We start from the raw sequence: 24,356 nt of genomic DNA, 5'->3' as shown, positions 1-24,356 counted from the left end.
TTACTCAGCGTGTGGTTGGTCTGTGGAACTCCTTGCCGCAGGATGTGGTAATGGCATCTGGCCTGGACAAGTTTCTGGAGGAAAAATCCATTACGAGTTACAAGCCATTATGTGCATGTGCAACCTCCTGATTTTAGAAATGGGCTATGTCAGAATGCCAGATGCAAGGGAGGGCACCAGAATGAGGTCTCTTGTATCTGGTGTGCTCCCTGGGGCATTTGGTGGGCTGCTGTGAGATACAGGAAGCTGGACTAGATGGGCTATGGCCTGATCCAGTGGAGCTGTTCTTATGTTGAATCACAGAGAAAGGCAGGATGTAAAATAAAGCTAATGCTTGAATTAGCTTAAAGATTTCTACCCTTTCAGGCATCTGAATACTGACACAGCCTGTGCTGTATGTGAGCGAATAATTTGTTTCCAGCAAACTCTGATGTGCAGTTTTAATACACAACCCGACTTGTGCGCCACTGTGGGATATATAAATCTGTATGAAATAGCTAATCTTTGCTCATCTTGATTCTCCAACTTGAAAACTTCTGAATAAACAAAATCAAGTTTATCTGTGTCAGCTGACAACTCAGTCAAGGTGCCTTCCTTTAACGGGGAAGGAAATAGTCAGCCTGAAAATCCGAGACTATTGAAACAGGTCTCCTTTCTGACAGACATCACCAAGCAATATATCCAACATACCCCACTTTTGCCCAAGATCACAGATGAGCTTCTATTCTCACAACTACCAAACAGGAAGATGGTGGCACACACTGAATGGTGGAAAAGGAGACTTTGCTTTAGTTTATAGCAGCAGTCTATAAACTGTGCACTAGGAAACCAAGACCTCTATGCACCAGGAAAACCTTCCCCGGTGCAAACAGTGCTTACCGTCCCAGGAGCAGTGTGTACTGTTCCGGCATGCTGTGGCTCTTCTTGTCCCCAGATTGGGATGACACAATGCTCTGGGCAGTCGCATCTATGGTGCAATGCCCCAATGGGCATTGTGCCTGGAATTCTGGTCAGATGCTACTGCTCAGAGCATCATGTCATCCTGATCTGGGGATAAGAAGAGCCACAGCATGCTGGTACAGTACACACTGCTCATTAAGGGGAAGGATTCTCCCAAACCCTGGATCCAGCCACAGGCTGGGGTTTGAAGAGACCTGGTTTATAGGGATGCTAATAAGAGAAAACAGAAGCAATTCCTAGGATATAAATTGAAGTATACCAATACTAGCTTTGCAACACAGTAATAGAGTTTTGTTGGTTGCAAAAAGACTATTTTACAAGCTATCCTAAGGTTAGATAATATTAATGAAAGAGTTTTTGCAAGCACACATGACATTCATCTTCAACAAAGGCTGTTTCAAGCTTCACTGAAGAATACATACATAGATGAGAAGGCGTTTCTGACATCCACAGTTTGATCCAAAAAAGTCAATTATTTTTCTGACTAAAAATTTGCTTGAACTCAATGTAGCTGACTGATTGGGGCTTCCAAAGAACTGAGCCAATCACATTACCTTGTCTAGGAAAGTGCTTCCATCTTTAAAGATCCAACCTGGCAGCTTAGACAGCCTTGAGCTACAGGAAAAAGCAAGAAAGCAGGATCAATAGATCAAATAAAAACTCATTCTTTAAATGAACTATGTATAAACCACTGCCCTGCACATTTCACAGATATACCGTAATTAAAAAACTAAGTGAATGCTAGCTCTCCTTGAGACCTGCAGTTGAAGAGTTGCATGGACAGCTCAAATTGTGACATGAAGTTTTTTTCTTGTCTCAGATGCCCAGCCTACAGGTGATTACCAGAAAACGAGCCCTTTCAGTGGTGGATCTCTCTTCCAAGATATGATCACTTGGTTTTCTGTCTTGTTGTCTGATCAAGTCTGTTAATCTGTTATCTGAAGCTTTTAATGGCATTTCATGGTTTTTTAGATTACCTATTCTTCCCCCTTTAATTGAAACTGTTTTCTATTGCTGGCTGCTTATTTTTCCTGCATTAATTGTGTTGCATTGCTATTCTGCTTTACTGTTGACCAACTTGAGGCTTTGGTGAGGTGGGACAGACATTCAGAAACAAATAAAACATCAAAAATTAAAACCATTTTAAAAACCCAACCAAACACAAAAATGGTAGCACAGTAACTAAATTCTGCTTAATAGCAGTAATCTGAACAACAAACAATGGAAAATTATATCCACTGCTGGTTTTAAAAGGAAATAGCAACAGGGCCAGGTATACTTCCAAAGGAAGTATGTGTATCTGTCTGAAAACTCTGGTCCTTGGCTTCCAGACAGGCTATCATTTAAGACAGGGCCTTTTCAGTTGTGGTACCCAGATTCTAGAATAGCCCTTTGGGAGGCTATTCTAGAATCTGGGTGCCACAACTGAAAAGGCCCTGTCTTAAATGATAGCCTGTCACAATCTTATGGTGGAGGGATCTGGAAGACAAGGAACAGAGTTTTCAGACAGATACACATGCATGTGTATCAAGAAATACTTGGGCCATTTAAGGTCTTAAAGGTCAAACCCAGCACTTTCATTTGAGTCTGGAAGCAAATTTGTTTTATTCCATAGTTAAACAGTGGTTCTTCAAAGGTGACACTCGCTCATCTTGGGACTGGTCATTGACTATCTCACAATCTAGAAGGTACCACACTAGATTGCTGTAGGACAGATACAGAAGCTGGACTAGATGGGCCTATGGCCTGATCCAGTGGGGCAGAAACCCCATTTCTGCCATTGCGAGCTCCTTCAGAGAAAGGAGGGGGAAACAGATGTAATAAAGGCGGATTCCTCTGAATTCTGTTTGAGAACTTTATGCTTTATTTTGAATAAGTGGGCGATGTACTGCTCAAATGATACACATGTGAAAGGCCAGGGGGAGGGGGAAATGTTTCAAGCTCTTTACCAGAAGCCACCCAAATAAAACAACTCTCACTGATGGGTATTTGACATTGCAATGAAGTGACTGATTAATCTTAAAGAGTTCAACCCAGCTCATAAATAAAATGAGCAAATGTGTCCCTCCTCCAGACAAGAAAGGTTAACAGCCTTTCTGTGACTGGGTTTCAGCATCCTTGCAGTCAGCTATGATACAGGAGAGGAAGCTTCTATTGATCAACCTGCTTCCCAGAACATATGGGCTCTTGCAAAGGTGAAGCTGTGTTCCTTGGAAAAATGAATCAAAGTCCCTCATTTACAGAGCTGGTGCGTTTGTGTCTAATTTTCACAAAGAGTACATTAACACTACATTAACTATAGCTGGCATAACTCATGCTCGCATGTCTGTGTGCTGCAGTTCTGCAAGAAGAGAGAAAACAGAGGATGTAGAACTGGGTGCAGAGTTCAGCTTCCTAAGAACCTGAGCTTTCAACACCACCAACCTCCCTCTAGCCCTTATGGCTACATTATGATTTCTCGTCCTTATGCTGAAATCTCAGAAGCCAGAGAGGATACTGGATAAGATTCCTGACAGCTGAGGTTCAGACATACTATAGAGTAGATCCTTGCTGAATATACTTGGTATAAGAGCCAGGTCTTTGTTCCATTTAGCTCAGGATTGCCTAACTCTCACTGGTTCTTACTCTTCTAGGTTTCAGGGATTGAAACCTAGAAGTCATTGAGCTATGACTTGTGTCATTGAGCTATGAACCTTGTGTCATTGAGCTATGGATCCCTTAGCATAACACAGGAGACTCCCTTAACGTAGAATCAGCCAACTGCTCTGACTTCCAGGTTGTGGAAGTTCACTGGACCATTAAAATAAAAAAAAATTAGATTCTTTTAAGTTACAAACTTAATTACTGGGGGAGTCTTCTTCCTGCCCCAGCCCTCGTGAAACTGCATTCGCTTCCAATCTTACTGGCGCTTTACTACCCATTTACTGATAGTAGTGAATGCTGAGGATGATGGCAGAAAGTAAGCAGGTTGAAGCCTGGGACTCAGGGCAAATCCTGTCATCAGGGTGGGCTGAATCCCTAGACCAGCCATTTTCAACTGGTGTGCTGCGAGTGGTCCACAGGTGTGCTACAGTAATTTGGGGGAAAGTCATTTATTAATAGGGCCAATGGGGATGTGAGCCCCCACTGGCAGCATGGTGTGCCTTGTAAATTGTCAAAAACCTGGTGGTGTGCCTTGACCATTTTAGTGTCTTGTCAGTGTGCCGCAAGACGGAAAAGGTTGACCATCACTGCCCTAGATGTTGCCCCCAACTGACTATCATAAAGCTGTCTCCCATTTCATTTTATATCTTGCTTTTTCTTCCATGAAACTCAAGGCAGCATACATGAGCTTCCCAGTAACCTGCACCACTGCCAGCCCCATCCATGAGGACACCTGAAGCGGGCTGCCTTAGCAGCAGATTGTAAGTGTTCTAAGGGAGTGGTGAATTTGGGGTCCTTTCATCCCATCTGCTGCTGCCTCCCTCCAACCTGCCATGAACGCAAGCCGTAATGTTCAGCAACCCACACACTCAACTGAGAAGCAAGTACTTCCCCTCCTTATCGTACTCTTTGTGCACTGCCATGACACCCAGAAGTTCCGCAAGGAGTACAGCAAGGGTTTTTTGGTGGTCGCGCAGCAGTGGCAGACTGAGACAGCATCAAGCAGTGTTCCAGGTCATGCTCCCCTGCCTGGTACTGACCAGAGCCAGAGTTGTTTAGCTTCAGCTCTATGGCTGTATCATTTACCAGCAAACTAGGCCCAGGAACCTTAATGGGCAGACATGTCACATGCCTTATACAAACAGGAGCAAATGTTTCCCACTGACCAGGAACTGGAAAGCATTCATAGGCCTTGCTTCTGACTGTGCTGAAAAGCCAATGACAGAGGCAGTTAACTTGGGGGTGGGGGGATATGTCCAAAGTGCCTGCACTTTAGGTCTACCTCCCATTTATCTCCTCTTACATGAAGAAGCCAGAAAAAATGACAGATCTGTGACCTCACTCACACTGAGCCACTGCTGCAATACTTTACTGATGCTTAGAATAAATTATCTGGAAAACCAAATCAATAAATCCATAAAATGTTTTCTGTCTACTAAGCCAAAGGACATTATTTTGATAAAGGGAATTTTTAAGTGGACAACGTCTATTTATGCTATTGGATGATTGTGTTAATTCAAAGTCTCTTCTGCAAACCCCCCACACACCCTGCCCCCCCCCGCAATTCCACCATCACTTTTCCCACTCAAACTTTCTCCATCACAATTTCAAAGCAGAATTTAACACCAGTAAGGATTGACTAAGTGCTGGGACATACCTCTGGACCAGTGGCAGGGGGAGAAAATTGAGGGCGGAGGTCATATCCAGTCCACAATCTAGCATGATAGTGGTCGATTTGAACTTGAGTATGTTGCATGGTAGCGTTGGATGCCCAGACAAGCAATACTGAAAGAATAAGATTGGATACAATAAACAACCAATATCAAAACAAGAGAGATTCACTTACCAGAGTGGGTGGGTGAGAGAATTAGGGGCAGGCTACCATCCAAAGATTGTCACAATTTCCAATAATTCCTGCACTCTGAGGCTACAATGACTACTCCTTGCCTATGTAGTACAAACATAATTTAAAAAAATAACCTTGCTCCGTCTTCTGATGTTTCACCTTTGTACTTTGTTGCCTGAATAACACCAAACACTGTTTAGCAGCTATTCACACCTTCTTCAGAATAGCTGCCATCTCATAACTTGTCACCTGGCAGCCTGCACACAGTTAACTGAACAGCAATTCAGAGCATTGAAGTGCATTGGGATTTGCAGTAGAGACGTGAAAACTTCTTTGCTTGCAGAAGGCACGCTGAATATACTAAGCTACGTTTTGTGCTTGTGGTAGTGAAGCACTGAACACTATGAGCTGGTACAATGGCTTGGCAGGTTCAGTTGCTCAGTGATTCACAGTCCAGTTTCTGTGAGAGATTGGACAAATTCTACTGAGAAATGTAGGTATTCAGATTAGGGTAAAATGCTGACAACAACGGGGCAGGAAGTTACATAGGGCAGGAGCCACCACTGAGAATGCCCTTGTGGGTTACCATTAAATGCATCTCTGAAGGAGATGCACCTTGCAAGATGGTCTCCTTAAAAGGGTTCACAGGACTGCTGCGAGTTTGAAGTCTTAATCCCAGTGACCCACAGGATGGCTGAGGACTAAGAAAGGTTCCAGGATGTAGGAAAGCTAAGGAACAGGGAACCCAAAAGCAAAGAGACCCACTGAAGGGAGCAGAATAGGCCATGGTTTAAGAAAGGGCAACTTTAAGAAGGTGGATGTGGAGAATGAAGCTTGAGAAGGAGGGAAACCGAGGAAAGATTAGAAGGGGATCATCAGAGGGGGCTCTGACATAACCATGCAGCACTCATGAACAGGAGAGGCAGCATACAGTGGTGGAGAAGGGAACTAAGAAGGGGTCAGTTACATGGTAGCTAAAGGCCAGTGGCTGGGAAAACAGGAAGACACAGTTGGTGGAAGCATCAAGTTGAAGAAAGGAGATGTAGGACCAGAGAAAGACAACAATGTCTAGAGAAAGGAAGGGCAGTGTACCGCTGGCCGGCAAGATGACCTATGGTTCGTTTATCTGAAGTAATTTTAGGCTGCTTTTTAGGTAATCCTCACAACAATGATAAAAATCATAATGGCAAATTGATAAAGGAAAGCACTCTGCTGCAGTGCCCAGATTCTAGGTCCATAGAAGAGAGTTCTGCTTTTCACAACTTTTCCTGTTACTACAGCTTTCTGACTTGGCAGTCTTAAAGAGGTAGCAAGAGCCAAGAAGGAATGGCAAGTGGAGGGAAGCAGGATTCAATTTCAAAACTGGATTTGAACTTACTAAGCTCCTAGGAGTTGCATGCTTTAAATAGTCTGCAGGCAGGAACTAGGTTGCTTTAAAATTTATTTCCAATGCTTAGAAATGTTAAGCACAGAAACAATGACACAAACACCACAAGAAAGACCCAGGGGCATCTTTTCATGGCAAAGAAACACAGCCCCATGCAAAAAAAGCTTTCTCCTAAAGAATGTAAGATTTGCAGTCCTGAGTGAAGATTATAAAATACTGGTATTATTTTAATTAGGCCTTTCTAAAACATTTCTATAGGACTGTCATGAGGATTGATGTATATCTGCAAAAGCATTCTTACCATATTCAAACTATTGCAGTGACCTCTTACATGGAGTTGCCTTTGAAGATGATGCAGAAACATCAGCTAGTACTATACTATCTTCCTTCTCCTAGCCACATGTTCATGCTTCATTCCCATGTTGTAGACATTCACATGAATAAGCCATGCCCTTGCATAGAAGATTGTACTGAATGTACTGCATGTATGAGTAACTGTCCATTCGGCTGCATATAGCTTCATGTCCATTACAACTTGCATATCTTTTACATGAAATGATGCCTCACCTTAGTGCTCTAGCAACAACTCAGAATTGGTGTTGGCTCCACACTACAGAATGTTAAGAATGCTACAGGTACACTTCCATAAAGTGTCAAAAGGCATAATCCTGATGTAAATGGAGACATACCATGGCCAATAATTTGGCAGTCACTGCATCTCACAGTGGCCTACCAAATGCTTCAGGGAGCACACAAGTCACCTGCATCCTGGTACCCTCGCTTGCATCTGGCAACTTGAGGCACCCTACCTCTAAAATCAGGTTACACATACCCATCACGGCTTGTAATCTGTGATGGACTTTTCCTCCAGAAATTTGTTCAATCCTCTTTCAAAGGCACCCAGGTCAGATCCAGTGGCAAGGAGTTCCACAGACTAATTACACTCTGGGTAAATATTTTCTTTTGTCTGCCCTAACTCTCCCAACACTCAATTTTAGTGGATGTCCCCTGATTCTGGTGTCATGTGAGAAGGAAAAGAACACCCCCTCTTCACTTTATCCATCCCTTCAAAATGTTTTGTGTCTCAATCATGTTCTCCCACCCTTTTTGAACTTAGCCTTATTGAACTCAGAGGGCCTTTCTTTCAAATATTCTGTCCACACACAGGATGAAGGGACCCAGCCAAGAACATTATATACTCCATTGCTTTGGGGATTCCCCACAACAGATTCTTCAGCTCGGATTGAATTTTGCCCCCCCCCCCAAGCTGGTGGGTGGCTGCTTGGGAGCAAACTTATAAGCTAACTAATTAAGACTGCAAACCTATTCACACTTTCCTGGGAGTAAGTTCCATTGACTATAAAGGGACTTCTGAGTAGACAGGCATAGGATTGGGCTCTCTAAAATGAGCTAAGTTTATTTATATTTAAATCAGCTCCTTCCATTCATTTAATGCATTTAAAAAATGAATTAAAATGAATTAAATGAATTAACTAAAATGAATTAAAAATAAAAAAAATTCCACCATCCTAAAGGGACCAAGGAACAGGATCCTCTCCCAGGGCTGCAGGGGGGAGAGGATTTCCCCCCCCCCACTTGTTAGACCCACCCACCCCCCAATACTGAGCCCAACTCACCAGCTTCATGCTTTAACAGGGTTCCATTGACTGTGACAATCCTCCTTCTCCTTCCTGGCCCAAGCCTCTCCCAAAGCCTGCTGGGAGAGGTAGTTCAACTCTCTCTCTCTCTCTCTCTCTCTCTCTCTCTCTCTCTCTCTCTCCCCCCTTGGAATGAAGTCATTCCACACCCTCTCCTCGCGCAGAGCATGCTGAGAACTGTAGTCTCTCCTCTCTTCTCCCTCCCTCCTCGCTCTGCCCTTTATCAGCCCTCCATTGGCGCGGAGGCGCCCGTGGAGGCCGCCGGGAGTGGTAGTCCTGGCCGTGCAGCGCATCCCCTTCCCCTTGGGAGGGGGGAACTACAAGTCCCAGGGTCTCACAGCGGCAGCAGGTGGGAGCTTGGATGTTGATATCAACATGGCGCTTGTCAGACAGACAAAGACAGTCAGTCTAGTCTGATTGAGACCCAAAGAGACCAGGAAGGAGTGGGAAGTGAGGGGAGGGGGATTTTTTTTCCGGGGGGGGCAGGGGCAGGGGGAGTTGGGAGCCTGAAGCAGTTGGTACCCTTTGGGGGTCCCCCCTCATTTTATTTGGCTGCCCCCCATCTCTTTGCCTTTCACATTGTGGCTGGGGGGGGGGGTCCCCACCCCCAACTTCTGCTGCTAAATGGTCCAGAGGAGAGAAGGCAGCCCTGACTGAAAGGTGAGTGTTGACTCTGGCAAGGAGGGGCAGGATCTGGGCAGCCTCTAGGGTGGGGGGCTTGCAAAAGGGGATAGGAGTGTGTGTGTGTGGAGGGGTCATTTGTCTGCCCCCCCTTCACAGTTTCACAGGCTGACTAGAAGCATTTGTGGGGGAAGGAAGTGGCTTCTGTGAGGCACCCTTCATGACTTTGGGGGGGGGGGTCTGAGGATTTCAGAGTAGAGGGAGGAAGAGGAAGATGTTTCCTTTAAGCTTTTTTTATTTGGGTGGGGGGTGGGAAAGTTTTTAAACCCAAGGATATGAGTCTCCCTTTCTCCCCTTGCATGGTGCTGCTGGTGTCAGGCAAGGAGATGGAGAAAAAAGTGCCTTTGAAATAATGCACGTTAGTTACCTCTTAGCTCTCTTCAACTACCCTTTTGGGCACACAGGCAGAATGATATAAAAAAGGGTGGATTATCCCCCACCCCGCTCACTTTCCCAACAAGCCTTTCTTGTTTTACTTAAAGACTTGTGATGGTTTTCATCTGCATTTAGAGGTTGTTACCCACAGCATCAAACGAAGGTTGGTGGTTATTTTGGATTAATGAATGCGAAGGGGAAAGAGAGGGTGTGATGCTGTCTGGATTTTAGTTTTGCGTTTTTCCAGACCTCTAGAAATATTGGGCTGCTGTCACAGAGCCCTGTTAACTGTGGCATTAAATTAGGCAGCAAAAGCCACCCTAGTCTGAAGTGATTGTTTCCCCGAGAAATGAATTCTTGCATAGGTCAAAATGGTGATCCCTTGGGGCATGAGAAAAGTCAAATAGGGAGGCATCAGGTTTCCCATGTTCATGAACAACATGAACAAGAAATCGAGACTTGTACTAAACGTGGGTATGGAGGGGTATGTGTTGGCTGCTTTATTGCTGGGGCTCACTGGACTACATTGCAGTGTGCAAAAGCAATTCTTTTGCCTGAGATGTTTGTGGAGAGGCAGGCAATGGATTCTTCTTTGATGATTTTGCAGGGTTGTTGTTCTCTTCCTTGAGTTATGTGCCTGAAATGGGGAATGGAAGTAAGGAAAAAAGAGCAGGGTGAGACTTGCTTTTTCTAGGAGATCAGAGAGAGATCTGGTGTTCTTTATGTTAAGTTTTGCCCAGGAACTGAACCCAATACTGACCAAGGCAACTGATGCTCAGATAAGACAGCCAGAGTCACAGCTCAGTTGAACAGAAGCTCCTGTTTTTAATTAAACTTTAATATAGTCCTATTGTTCTCAGTGCACCAAAATTGGTTTTGGTTGACGTATTTTGGCCTCACTGACCTGTGGATTGAACGGTTGGTGGCCTTCTTGCATGCAGTATTTGTGCCCAAAGAAGATGTTATCAGCTTGTTTTTTTGTTTTTTGCTGATGAGAATTTCAGCTTGCTTAATATATACAAGAAATTAGTTGGACAGAGACAGAGATTCCATCAGAGGTTGCTGATGGATCTGTCAAAGGGATTGTTGTGCAGCCCAGACACCTGGGTGTGCCACGCTATGGGGGGGGGGGGAATCCAGTTGCAAACAAGAGAGCATGACAAGCAGAAGGTGTGAACTGTTGCTATATTTAGCTCTTTGGAGAGGTGGGCTCTGCTGTGGGAGAGTTCAATGCTGAGAGGATCTAAACTGACTTGGGGAACTTGAATAGCTAAAGCTATTAATTTGATTTTTTTAAAATGTGCTGATTCAGACCTGTTTTGAGTAAAGGGGATGGCTTCATGTTATGTTTTGCAAATAGAATATTTATGGAGCTGGTACGGAAGAATATGCCAAACATTTGATACCTGAGAATTCTGAAATCCGCACCCACTCTTTTTCAAGAGGTGTGGTACTTAAAAATTCAGTGCTGTAGAAAGATCCATTCAGTACTGTTTGAGTATTCTGTAAAGAAACCATTGTAGTGCCCTGTTGAGTCTCGACCTCAGAGATTTGATTTCATATCCAACACAGTCATGGATTCTTTGGGCAAAGAGTGATTTATCATCTGGTGTAGCGCTTAAGGTTCCAGTCCTATGCACATTTACTTGGGAGCTGCCCTGTCAGATTGATTGGACTAGTTTCAGAGTAGACATGCATGGACCGGCCTAGAGACAGTGCTGGGGACGGATAAGTCCCCAGTTCAATCCCATCTCAGCCAATAAATCACTAAATGGACCACGTCTAAGCAGACCCTTCTGTGTTTCAATCTAGAGGTAATATCACACTGACCTGTGTTAGAGGATGGTTGTGAGGAATTCTTCGATAATGTATCCAAAGCACTTTGAACACTCAAAAGTCCAGACAGATGCTAATTAAAGTAGTATTTCTGTTTTCTAGGCTCCTCCTCCTCCTCATTTATCATTTATAAAAGTGCAAAAATAGAAAGACCAAGCCTGGGGCCTTGTTCACCATCAAAAACATGAGGCTACAGGAGAGGGGCACTTGAGGGAAAGGAGCAAGCTTGGCGCAAGGTGGGAGGATGTAAAAGAAGGAAAAAGAGTGGAAGTGTTCCATCATTAACCACAAAATAGGAAAGTATATTTAAAAAGTCAAATAGACTCAAGAAGGAAAAGTCTCGGACACCCCCTTGTGAAAGGGGGACACTAATCGAGAGAGTGAAACCTTGGAACTTGTCATAAAACTCTACTGGCAGTTTGAATAATTATACACTGCTCAAAACAATAAAGGGAACACTTAAACAACACAATGTCACTCCAAGTCAATCACACTTCTGTGAAATCAAACTGTCCACCTAGGAAGCCACACCGATTGACAATCAAGTTCACATGCTGTTGCACAAATGGAGTAGACAACAGGTGGAAATCATAGGCAAGTAACAAGACACCCCCAATAAAGGAGTGGTTCTGCAGGTGGTGACCACAGACCACTTCGCAGTCCCTATGCTTTCTGGTTGATGTTTGGGTGACCTTTGAATGCTGGCGGTGCTGTCACTCTAGTGGCAGCATGAGGCAGAGTCTGCAACCCACACAAGTGGCTCAGGTAGTGCAGCTCATCCAGGATGGCACATCAATGCGAGCTGTGGCAAGAAGGTTTGCTGTGTCTGTCAGTGTAGTGTCCAGAGCATGGAGGCGCTACCAGGAGACAGGCTAGTACACCAGGAGACGTGGAGGAGGCCGTAGGAGGGCAACAACCCAGCATCAGGACCGCTACCTCCGCCTTCGTGCCAGGAGGAACAGGAGGAGCACTGCCAGAGCCCTGCAAAATGACCTCCAAGCAGGCCACAAATGTGCATGTGTCTGCTCAAACGGTCAGAAACAGACTCCATGAGGGTGGTATGAGGGCCCGACGTCCACAGGTGGGGGTTGTGCTGACAGCCCGACACCGTGCAGATCGTTTGGCATTTGCCAGAGAACACCAAGATTGGCAACCTTGCCACTGGCGCCCTGTGCTCTTCACAGATGAAAGCAGGTTCACACTGAGCACATGTGACAGAGTCTGGAGACGGCAGGGAGAACGTTCTGCTGCCTGCAACATCCTCCAGCATGACCGGTTTGGCAGTGGGTCAGTAATGGTGTGGAGTGGTATTTCTTTGGGGGGCCGCACAGTCCTCCATGTGCTCGCCAGAGGTAGCCTGACTGCCATTAGGTACTGAGATGAGATCCTCAGACCCCTTGTGAGACCATATGCTGGCGCGGTTGGCCCTGGGTTCCTCCTAATGCAGGACAATGCTAGACCTCATGTGTCTGGAGTGTGTCAGCAGTTCCTGCAAGATGAAGGCATTGATGTTATGGACTGGCCCGCCCGTTCCCCAGACCTGGATCCAATTGAGCACATCTGGGACATCATGTCTCGCTCCATCCACCAGCGCCACGTTGCACCACAGACTGTCCAGGAGTTGGCGGATGCTTTAGTCCAGGTCTGGGAGGCGATCCCTCAGGAGACTATCCGCCACATCATCAGGAGCATGCCCAGGCGTTGTAGGGAGGTCATACAGGCACATGGAGGCCACCCACACTACTGAGCCTCATTTTGACTTGCTTTATGGACATTACATCAAAGTTGGATCAGCCTGTAGTGTGTTTTTCCACTTCAATTTTGAGTATGACACCAAACCCAGACCTCCATGGGTTGATAAATGTGATTTCCATTGATGATTGTTGTGTGATTTTGTTGTCAGCACATTCAACTATGTCAGGAACAAAGTATTTAATAGGCATAATTCGTTCATTCAGATCTCGGATGTGTTGTTTAAGTGTTCCCTTTATTGTTTTGAGCAGTGTATCTTTCTGCATCTTACTTGCATCTCAGTGAAAGAGAGGCTGATTGAACTATTTCCTATTAAAAGAAAATCTTGCCCATATTGGACCGGTTTTCCATGATGGTGTTTAAATGCCCCCCGCCCCCGCCACAAGGGTGTGTTGTTTTTTCCCCCTGAAGCTGTGGTCGTTTTCTTTTGGCTGTATAAGAGAGTCTTACACACAGGGGTTGTGAATAGAAATTGTGTTTTGAACTGGCTGAGAAGAAGCAAATTGTTTCAAGCAGAGGGGAAGAATCTGCGTTCTTGGGAGCATGTGGGACTGGTGCTGTCAGAAGCTGCCTTTGACCGAGTCAGGCTACTGAGCTGTCTGCCTTGCTTCTATTGATGTGTACTTGCAACTGCTGTCTTGGGTGCCAAGTGGAGGCCTGTACCTGCCCTCCTTCTGGAGATCCTTTCAACTGGAGATGTCAGGGTTTGAACAAAGGACCTCCTCCTCAAACTTGTACCGTGCTGTGCAGAGAGCTCCCTTCTTGATGTCTGCAATGGTGCAAGCACCATTGGCCCTATTCTATAATGCTGATGTGAATGATCTATTTTTGACAGGAACTATTTGAGAGCAGCTTTGCTGGTTAAAGTTTGCAGTGAGCCGCTTTGGTCATTAATTGCTGTGAACCACTCTTCCCCCCCCCCCCCCAGAAAGACCTTCCCTAGTTAACATGTATAGACTTTTCCCTTGACCTTGGGAGCCATACCTATGTGCTATTGCACTTGGAGTTGCCTTGTACTTCCTTTTTGCTAATATTTGTGGGGAAGATAAAATATTGGTGACATGTTCCAAGCTAATGTGTAACCCCAAATGGCTGCTGCTGACTTTTGCACATTGTGTTGGCATAACTCTCTCTCCTCAAATATAGTCTTCCTCTCTGATGCATGCTGCTCTTGCATCTTGAGATCTCTTAAGCATTTCCGCTTCTTGTCTCCTGGGAGGCTGCTTCATTTCCATGGGGCCTAAACACAGTGCTGGGGGAGCAGCCTGCAACCTTTGGATTTGAGCTCACTTTCTAAGGTCAGGGGCAGGACAGGAGAGTGTCTGGGGGTCAATCACGTTCTTGCCTGTGGGACTCAGAACTGGAGTTCATCTTGTGCATCTGAGTCTAGACTTCACTGGATGGTGCAGCTTTGTCTCCCTCATTGCCCCTTTTGGCTGAAATTCTCTCGTCAAATCCCTCCTCATAATGTACCCTTTTCTTTTGAATCCGTTTTTTCATATCCCAGCCTTGTCTTTGGCTAAATCAAGGTATAAGCACGTATCTATCTATTTAAAATATTTATCTGGTGTTTTCCTTGCCAGCCTATTTCTCTCTCTGTTGTTGCTGTCGTTTTCCTGTGCTGTTTGCATGTAGATTGTAGCTCCTTGGGGTGGAGAACTGTGTTCTTACTTAGCTTACCTTATCCATATAATGTCTGACTTATAAGGTATGTTTAAACAATACAACGGATTTAAACACCTCTTGCCTAAGAACATAGGAAGATCTGACTGGATTGGAGCAAATGTCCATCTAATCCAAGATACCATTGCTAAGAGTATCCCTCCTTTCCTTATCAGGGGTCCTTTCAAAGCATTTCACAACTTAGGAAAATTAAAAATGTATGCAGACTGTAAAATACGAAGATCTCTCACACATTTGCTTAAAGTTTTTTAAGCCCTTTTGAGTAGTGGCTGTGAAATATTCCTTTTTTTCTGTACAGCTCCACATTGTCGCAAAGTAGTAGGTGAAAAAATGATATGATCGCTTGGCTGTAGAATCAGCTGCTTGGAAAGACTGTGGAACTTGTTCCCTTGTGGGTTTTTAAGAAAGGGTGATGGCCAGGTGTCTGTTATCCTATGCCTTGGCAGTGACCTTCCAGCTTTGTGGGCATGGATCCAGGACCATGTAATAAGATGAATTTCATTTATAATGCTCTTGGGTTAAATTCCTGGATTGAAAGAATGACAAATGATGGATTTAGGAAATACTGATCTTATATATGTTTACTTGGAGGTAAGTTTCAATGGACCTTGCTCATGAGTAAGTGTGTTTAGGATTTCATCCATATAGCCCAACCCTTTGCATGTCTGGGGAGGTAACCTTCCCGTTCTGGGGGCATGTACTCAGCACCACTTAACTACAGATTAATTACTCCCTGTACACTCTTTAACCAGCTTGTTTTGCTGAGGATGGCAGAGAAGCGGACTCTTTCACCCTTCCTATTCTGACCTAGGAGTAAAGTGGAGATTCTAATCCATTTTAACAATTGTGAGTTTGGAATCAGAAGGTGATGTCATCATTTTGGAGTAATTAATGCAGCTCATGAGAGTGTGAATGTTGTATATGTGGCATCAGCGTCCGTGGCTTGTGAACTGAACAGGTGGTGTTCTACTTTAGTGAAGAAGCAGGTATGAAAAGCAGTACTTTGATCACAGATCTGGGGAGGAATGGGGTTTTGTGGGATGTGCTACTGTGTGGCGCAACATGAAATTGTCCACATTGGAGAGACTGAGGAGGGAGAGAAACTGCTGTCTCATGGGCTCACATCATTGTGGAGGGCTTGGCAAAGTCCTGTAATAGAAGAAGCTCATTTGTGCAGTGCTTCTTAGGTTCCTGGTCCTTAGGCTACTTCCTTCTTGGGATGCTGAAGACAATGCTTGCTTTTGTCTCACTCCCCCACAGATTCAGAGCAATCCCCCCCAAATAGTTCTCAATGTTAAATCTGGAGATTGTGGGAAGTGGGTACTGCTTAGCCAGGAGGCTGTATATTTGTTCTTTCTCGTCAAGCCAAAATTTGGCATAGTGGGAGTGCAGGGGTGCTGTACTCAAACTGTTGCTAGCCAAGGTGCAGTGTTGGAAAAAGTGTCTTTGAATGTCTTCTTCTTCACAATTGCAGTTGTTTCAATGTGAATTTTGTTCAGTGTTTTAGGAATACAGGTTATAAAATCCCTGTTCAGATGGCTCCCAGTCTACATAACGGAGACACTTAAAGGTCTGGATTATATGCCCAGAAAAACTGGATTCCACAATCAGTATAAAAGCACATGTTTTCATGCCTTTGCATAATTTATTCTGTTGCTGCCACACATGAAGAAGGGCAGAGAATTATCCACAGCACCAAATTCCTGCACCTGATCATTAGATTTCTTTGCCTTACCTCTACGTTGTACGATTTCACCTGGTGTTGTCCACACCCTTTCAACTCTAACTTTGCATTCTTAAGGTCATTGAACTTGGCTTGTAAAATTGAGGTTTTCAGAGTGCTGAATGATGCTCCCAGTACTAAAAGCTGCCTGTACTCAGTATGATTGTGTAAAGATAGATAGATGATTGATGTTGTCCTTCACCTGAAGCATTCTTGCCTTTTCAGCTTTCCCTTTGAAGTCTAAACTGGCCCATCCTTCCTACATACATTCTGCATCATATCGTTAACTGTCTCTGAACATGTGCAGAGTGCCCTTTCTCCCCCACCCTTGGAAAATGGATTTTTCCAAATAGGATCTAATGGGAAACTGCACTTAGAGATGTGCAAGCTGCCTTTTGTGAAGAGAGTGCTTCTGTTTCCCTCTGGAGACTGGGCATCTGGTATTCTTTACTTTGCCCTAAGCCAGGGTGAAAAGGGGCCTTCAATTGTGATATAACTGGCATGCAGAAAGATGGCAGGAAATAATTTGCATTGGGGAGGGTGGAGATGTTTTGACTCTGCTTTGGGCTTGTTTATTTGTTGGCACTGCTGTCCTGGATATTGTGTCCACAGACATATGCCATCTTACCCCCCCCCGCCCCGTTCAATGATCCCAGCCACTTACTCAGTTTTTTGTTATTAATGGGTGGGGCAGCATACAGATGTGTATTGTACTACAGTTGCAATCACTGCTCCCATATGATACCTTAGTCACTAAGGCTTAGTGCATTTGTTTGTGCTTCAACAGCAATGCACATGGCCAAAATGTATTTTGCTGGCAACTGACCAAGTAATGTTTTGACCAGGCTAGTAACCTTCTTCCCAAACTTGTTCCCAAACCAGGCACTTCTGTTCCTAGTCAGAATCCCTGCAGTTGCAGATGTGACCTATAGGGGAATCTGGGCCGTGTGGCCCATGGAGGGCAGAGGGAGATGCAGACAGACAGACAGATCTGTCTAAATGTGGTGTGTATGGTGGCTAGCTAGGAAGTCTTCTGTCCACCACTGTTAACAGATAAGCTAGCATAATGCATTAAAAAGTAGGCTTCCACTGTCAAAAGGGCATATTTCCAGTTGAGGGACCATGGATAAATAGGCAGTCTATATGTGATGGGTCAGTTGGTCAATATTCCAACTCTGTCTGATAACATGTAAACATCAAAGCACTTTCTTTTGTCTGAAGGTGTTCTTTAGAACAGGGCTCTCAGAGAACTGTGGCAGGACAGTGCAGAAGGAAGAACGGCGGGAAGATTCCAAGGAAAGTACCTTTTATGCAAAGGTGCTAGTTTCTTTTGAATGTTTCTCCGTCCTTAGTAGCAATCTCATCTCCTATGGTGTGTGTATTTCTCCATTCATAATCCGACTTGGAATGGTGAATGGTTATTATCCCTTCCATCATTGCCAGGTCATGCTGGGATAGAATGCTGTAACAGCAGGCAGGAAACTTGCTATTAATTGGTGATCTTCTTGGTTGGCTCAAATATTTGTGTTGTGGAAATTGGCAAGGGCTTAGGTTTCAAGAAGGGGAGAATAATCTCATATGGTGGGCTGGTCCTTTTAAAAAATTTTTTTTTCTCTTGCCAAAATGCATATTTAAGATGGAGATGTTGTACAAGGAAAAAATCAAAACAGTTGTATAGCACAAAATAGAAAACTATTTTGTATAGGAAGCGTAACAGCAGAACAAAGTTGGCACACTTCCTTGGGAGTAAGCTGAAGAGTTGCAGCTTAAATCTTATCTTCTGTTTCCAATAATTTGTCTGATGCCTCTGAGAGACTCACAAGCAGGACATGAAAGCTCCAACTCTTCCCTGTAGTTTTCCCCCAGCATCTAGTGTTTGGAGGTATGTATCTCCCAAGTGAGCACTTTACCATGGCCCACTGAGAGGGTGAAGAACAGACTACCCTCAGCCACAGGCTTCAGTGTGTCCACTCTCTTTGGTGGTCTGTGGGGAAGCATCTCCCAAGTGAGGACTGCTCCATGGACTACCAGAGAAGGCAGACAATGGAATGCCTGCAGCTGGCACTTCAGTGCGGCTGTGGATAGTCTGCTTTCTCTGGTGGCCCTTGGGGGAGCACTTGCTCGACAAGATGCTGGAAGTGATCAAAGGTGATCTTTTTTCCTGAGACCTCAAGGACCACTTCTCAGGGTCTTGTGGACCACCTGTCGTCCATGGATCATAGGTTGGGAACCAGTGGTCTAAAGTGATCCAGTTCATGCTACCATCTCAGAACTCTTATCACCTCATTCTCCTGCTTGTGTAGACCAGGCAGAGTGAAGTGGTAGCATTCTGAACCATACCACTTTAGAGACCAAGGAGTGAGTGAGTGAGTGAGTGAGTGTGAGTGTGAGAGAGTCATTATATAAACTGACACATCAGGGAAGGAGTGTGTGTTTTAACATAGCTTTCTATTGATGTGCAGGGAACTTGTTGTGTATAGGAACATTCTGGAAAAAAAATTCGATCATCTACAATACTATCGGAAGTGGTACAGTCCGGAATTCCACTACCTTATTCCTCTGCATAAGCATTCAGGGGCATCTTCGCCCAGGGTTTTTGGCCATGAGTGGGGATAGCTGCTTAGTTCTGTGACTGACCTAACCTTACAGAGGGAGTGGAGGGCCCTAGCCACATCTGATCTTGTTCTCATGTCATCTTCCTTTGTTCAGAGCATGACTTCCTAATTTAATACAACCCCAAAATGGTTTTCTTGTGAGCGGGACGTGGCTCTTTTCCCTTCCCCTTTCCTTCTTTAATGGTGTGAGAAGCCTTTTTGATTAAGGTCTGAAGGGGAAGATTAGTAAGCATTGCAAATAGATGTATTTAAGTTTAAGATTAGCACATAAAACAAGGTCTCTCTCCTTCTGTAAAACAGTCATCCAGCCCACAAAAGTGGGAAATAATTTTGTTAGTAGTTGGCCAACTGAAAATTTCACTGTGTAACTGTGAAATGCACGCTTTTATTTTTGTCTTGTGCTTAAAAAAACTCCAAACTTGCTAATGTGAAATTCTAGGATTTGGGTTAAATCTGTTTTTTCTTAGATATGAACCTCCATGGGTGGACCCTGTTCACTGCAAGCTGCAGTCGAATTTGGCATCCAAAAAGCCACTTGGCATAAAGCCATTTGGCATAAAGCCACTATAAGGTCAGGCAACTTGCTTTACTTTTAAAATTTAATTTATTTTAATTTTAAGCTGCCACTCCCTTTGGTGCAAAGAACAACTCAGATACCTGCGAGACTAAGCATGAGAAGTTTCCAGTGGAGAGGCTGATGTTTGTGTCTGCAACATCCCTGTAGGTAATCTAGTCTAACCCTCAAAAGTATATGAAGAGTAAAACTGTAGTCCTATGAACAGTTACCAGGGAGGAAGAAACATTGAACTTGATGGTACTTACTCCTGAGTAGACATACATTTCACTTGGCAAATGGGCAGCTATCATATTTTTAAGAACCAGTTTCTAGGTATCAGACCTGAACAGAGTTGTTGATAAAAAAGCAAGATATGAATTTCAATATCTAAGGCACTAAGTTTTTAGGAAACTTGGCAACTAGACATCAAATTCTCTTCTCATAATTGCACTGTTAGAACCTTTCTGTATCTGCAGGATTTGGTGCAGACCTTGTGTGGAATCCCTCACTGCACCTCAAATCCCTAATAACTAGACAGGCCATCATCCCAGCGCAGCAGAGTTTCCATAATGGGCTTCTCTTGAGCAAGGAACCATGATTCAATTTCTTTTGCTTTGCAAATCAATTTGTGAAAAGTGGTTGTAAGTGTAGATGGAGGCTTCAGGCAGACTGTCCTTTCCCTTCCTTGCACCACCCTTTTAATGGGGTAAACTGGGAATGAATGGGGAGGAAGGTAGTTTGTGTTGCCACCACCCAAAACTAGAGAGTCCAGGCTACCTTGGGTCAACCTGCCACCCAGGTTAACAGGGAAATTGAAAATCCAGGAGTTTCCTTAAAACCAGACAGTAGCAAAACATGACTATCTGCAAGTCGTTGTAATCTGCTTTATCCCAAGTGAACCAGGATCAGATAGGTAGCACAGTAAAAATACAAGATATTTATCAGAAGGCTGTAAAATATAAAAACAACAGAGGGAAAATTGCAGGAATAAAAAGCAAGGCACTGATAATTCCAATAAGAGGAGAAAAGAGAGGGACAACAACAGTTGGATAGGATATTAAAATGCAAGCAACAAGTAAAACCTATTGCATCTTCCCAGGGCACCCTCTTTGTCCTACTTGCTCTTGCTGTTGCAGAAGTATATAAGAAACGTCCTGCTGGATCAAGCCCAAGGCCCATCTAATCCAGTATCCTTTTTTGTCACACAGTGGCCCACCAGCTGCTTCTGGGATGCCCATAAGAAGTAGAGAAAGATATGCTTTTCTCCCTCCACTCTCCCCCTGCAACTGGTAATTCATTGGTAGCATGCTTCTGTTCTTTCAGGTGGCACATAGCCATCATGACTTAGGGATAGACTGGCCCTCCATGAATTTGTCCCATCCACTGTTAAAGTCATAAAAGCTAGTGCTCATCAGCACCTCTTGTGGCAGAGAATTCCACATACTAATGTCATGTGTTAAAGCACCTATTTTTGTCTGTCCTGAGTCCCCTGTCAGTCAGTTTCATTGTGTGATCACTGGTTCTAGTATTTTGAAGGAGAAAGAAAAAATGTCTCTCTACCTTCTCCAGGGTCTTGGTCCTGCCATCCATGCCTGTAGCAAATTAAGTGGATGAATCCCTTGTGAAGCATCAGATGCTCCTGACATTAGAACTGGGCAAATGCACAAAGGGGGATTTGTGACCCTGCTTTTTATGACCTGTGACCATTGGATAGTAGGGGGAGAGGCTGCCTGACAGCCCACTCTTGCAGGCGGCTGCTCTTCTGGGTCCAGCAGTACCAAAATGGCTACTGCAACATCCAGTGGCACTTCCAAGGCTGTTGGAGGTCTCCTTGGGGGAAGGGGACTTTTGTTCCCTTCCCCCAGGGAAAGCCCCAAGCTCCGCAATGGGTCTTCTCCAGTCTTTGCAAGCTATTTTGCGCAGACTTGAGATACTCCATGTCAGGCCTTCTGGCCCGACACAGAGTTCCAGATCTGGCAGAGCAGAGCTCCATCAGTCCCTCCCCTCTCCCACTCTGGTAATCCTCTTACCTAGCTTTGGGCAGCCCCCTACCACTCCCAGTAATTCTTCCCACCTCCTGCTGCCCCCGGTAATCCTTTTACCTTGCTCTGGGCAGTGTCCATCCAGTGCTGGGCTCTATGGCAATTGGTGCTGGGCCAGGGCTGTCGCTGACTCTGTGTAGGGTGTTGTAGACATGCCTGACAGCATGTATGCAACACCCAGCACTGGTGCTGGAGCTCAACGCTGACACTGGCCCGGTTTAGGATTGGGCCCTGAGTCCCCAAACTTCCTGCTTCTGATTCAGTTAGTTGGCTAAAACCCAGGTCCTTTGTTTGTCAATCAATTGCGAAGAAGATGCTCAAACAACAAATCCTACCAGAATAGAATAAATATAGCTGCTGTCTTCAAATGACTCAGCATGCCTTCAAGATGCTGAGGCATCACAGAAGCTTCTGAGATACCAGGGAGGTCCAAAACAGGTGATTTTCACCACAGTGGTACAGCATTGCTCATAAGAACATAAGAACAGCCCCACTGGATCAGGCCATAGGCCATCTAGTCCAGCTTCCTGTATCTCAAAGCGGCCCCACCAAATGCCCCAGGAAGCACACCTGATAACAAGAGTCCTCCCTTGCATCTGACATAGCCCATTTCTAAAATCAGGAGGTTGCACATAAGCATCATGGCTTGTAACCCGTAATGGATGTTTCCTCCAGAAACTTGTCCAATCCCCTTTTAAAGGCGCCCAGGCCAGATACCATCACCACATCTTGTGGCAAGGAGTTCCACAGACCAACCACACGCTAAGTAAAGAAATATTTTCTTTTGTCTGCCCTAACTCTCCCAACACTCAATTTTTGTGGATGTCCCCTGGTTCTGGTGTTATGTGAGAGTGTAAAGAGCATCTCTCTATCCACTCTGTCCATCCCCTGCATAATTTTGTATGTATGTAATCAATCATGTCCCCCCTCAGGCGTCTCTTTTCTAGGCTGAAGAGACCCAAACGCCGTAGCCTTTCCTCATAAGGAAGGTGCCCCAGCCCCGTAATCATCTTAGTCACTCTCTTTTGCACCTTTTCCATTTCCACTATGTCTTTTTTGAGATGCGGCGACCAGAACTGGACACAATACTCCAGGTGTGGCCTGTACATCGATTTGTACAATGGCATTATAATATTAGCCGTTTTGTTCTCAATACCTTTTCTAATGATCCCAAGCATAGAATTGGCCTTCTTTAGTGCCACCGCACTTTGAATTGACACTTTCATCGACCAGTCCACCACCACCCCAAGATCTCTCTCCTGATCTGTCACAGACAGCTCAGAACCCATTAACCTGTATGTGAAGTTTTGATTTTTTGCCCCAATGTCCAAGACTTTACACTTACTGACATTGAAACACTTCTGCCATTTTGCTGCCTATTCTGCCAGGCTGGAGAGATCCTTCTGGAGCTCCTCACAATCACTTCTGGTCTTCAGCACTCGGAAAAGTTTGGTGTCTTCTGCAAACTTAGCCACCTCACTGCTCAACCCTGTCTCCAGGTCATTTATGAAGAGCACCGGTCCCAGGACAGATCCTTGGGGCACACCGCTTTTCACCTCTCTTCATTGTGAAAATTGCCCATTGACACCCACTCTCTGTTTCCTGGTCTTCAACCAGGTCTCAGTCCAGGAGAGGACCTGCCCTCCAATTCCCTGACTGTGGAGTTTTTTCAGTAGCCTTTGGTGAGGGACCGTGTCGAATGCCTTCTGAAAGTCCAGATATTTAATGTCCATGGGTTCTCCCGCATCCACATGCCTGTTGACCTTTTCAAAGACTTTTAAAAGGTTTGTGAGGCAAGACTTACCCTTACAGAAGCCATGCTGATTCTCTCTCAGCAAGGCTTGTTCGTCTATGTGTTTTGAGATTCTATCTTTGATGAGGCATTCCACCATCTTACCCGATATAAATGTTAGGCTGACCGGCCTATAGTTTCCCAGGTCCCCCCTCTTTCCTTTTTTAAAGATGGGCATGACATTTGCTATCCTCCAATCCTCTGGCACGGTGGCCGTTTTGAGGGGCAAGTTGCATATTTTAGTCAAGAGATCAGCAACTTCATTCTTCAATTCCTTAATAACTGGTGGTGGATGCCAACAGGGCCCGGTGACTTATTGATCTTTAATTTATCAATGAGGTCTGAAACATCTTCTCCTTTAACCTCTATCTGACTTAATTCCTTGGTCAGGAGGGGCCGTTTGGGTAGCGGTATCTGCCCGAGGTCTTCTGCCGTGAAGACAGATGCAAAGAACTCGTTTAATTTCTCTGCCATCTCTAAGTCTCCTTTTATCTCCCCTTTCCCTCCCTCACCATCCAGAGGGCCAACCGCTTCTCTGGCGGGTTTCCTGCTTCTAACATATTTGAAGAAGCTTTTATTATTCCCCTTAATGCTGCTGGCCATGTGTTCCTCATAATCTCGCTTGGCCTCCCGTATCACCTTCTTACATTTCTTTTGCCACAGTTTATGTTCCTTTTTATTCTCCTCATTAGGGCAAGACTTCCATTTACGGAAGGAAGCTTCCTTGTCCTTTACAGCCTTGCTAACTTGGCTGGTTAGCCATGTGGGCACCCTCCTGGACTTAGTCGAGCCCTTCTTCCTTTGCGG

The 24,356-nt window shown here is 44.9% G+C and overlaps 2 protein-coding genes across 7 annotated transcripts in view; one reads left to right on the top strand and one right to left on the bottom strand.

Annotated features, from left to right (window-relative positions):
• The window catches only part of INTS9 (integrator complex subunit 9), a 77,282-nt gene extending 68,739 nt beyond the window's left edge, over positions 1 to 8,543 (bottom strand). Inside the window, exons 1-3 of the mRNA XM_066611959.1 lie at positions 8,474 to 8,543; positions 5,261 to 5,388; positions 1,515 to 1,575 (exon numbers count right to left, since the gene is read on the bottom strand). Of these exons, the coding sequence (XP_066468056.1) occupies positions 1,515 to 1,575; positions 5,261 to 5,388; positions 8,474 to 8,482 (198 nt within the window). The 5' untranslated portion in view covers positions 8,483 to 8,543. The remainder of the gene's footprint in view (positions 1 to 1,514; positions 1,576 to 5,260; positions 5,389 to 8,473) is intronic.
• Positions 8,544 to 9,000: 457 nt separating this feature from the next.
• Positions 9,001 to 24,356, top strand: part of HMBOX1 (homeobox containing 1) — a 109,230-nt gene continuing 93,874 nt past the window's right edge. For all 6 annotated transcript variants that reach the window (XM_066626549.1, XM_066626522.1, XM_066626540.1 and 3 more), the window contains exon 1: positions 9,001 to 9,154. The gene's annotated coding sequence lies outside the window, so the exon portion shown is untranslated. The remainder of the gene's footprint in view (positions 9,155 to 24,356) is intronic.

Source organism: Tiliqua scincoides, chromosome 1, assembly GCF_035046505.1.
Source record: "Tiliqua scincoides isolate rTilSci1 chromosome 1, rTilSci1.hap2, whole genome shotgun sequence".
In the NCBI taxonomy this organism is placed as follows: domain Eukaryota; kingdom Metazoa; phylum Chordata; class Lepidosauria; order Squamata; family Scincidae; genus Tiliqua; species Tiliqua scincoides.
This window is presented reverse-complemented; position numbering and strand designations above follow the sequence as displayed.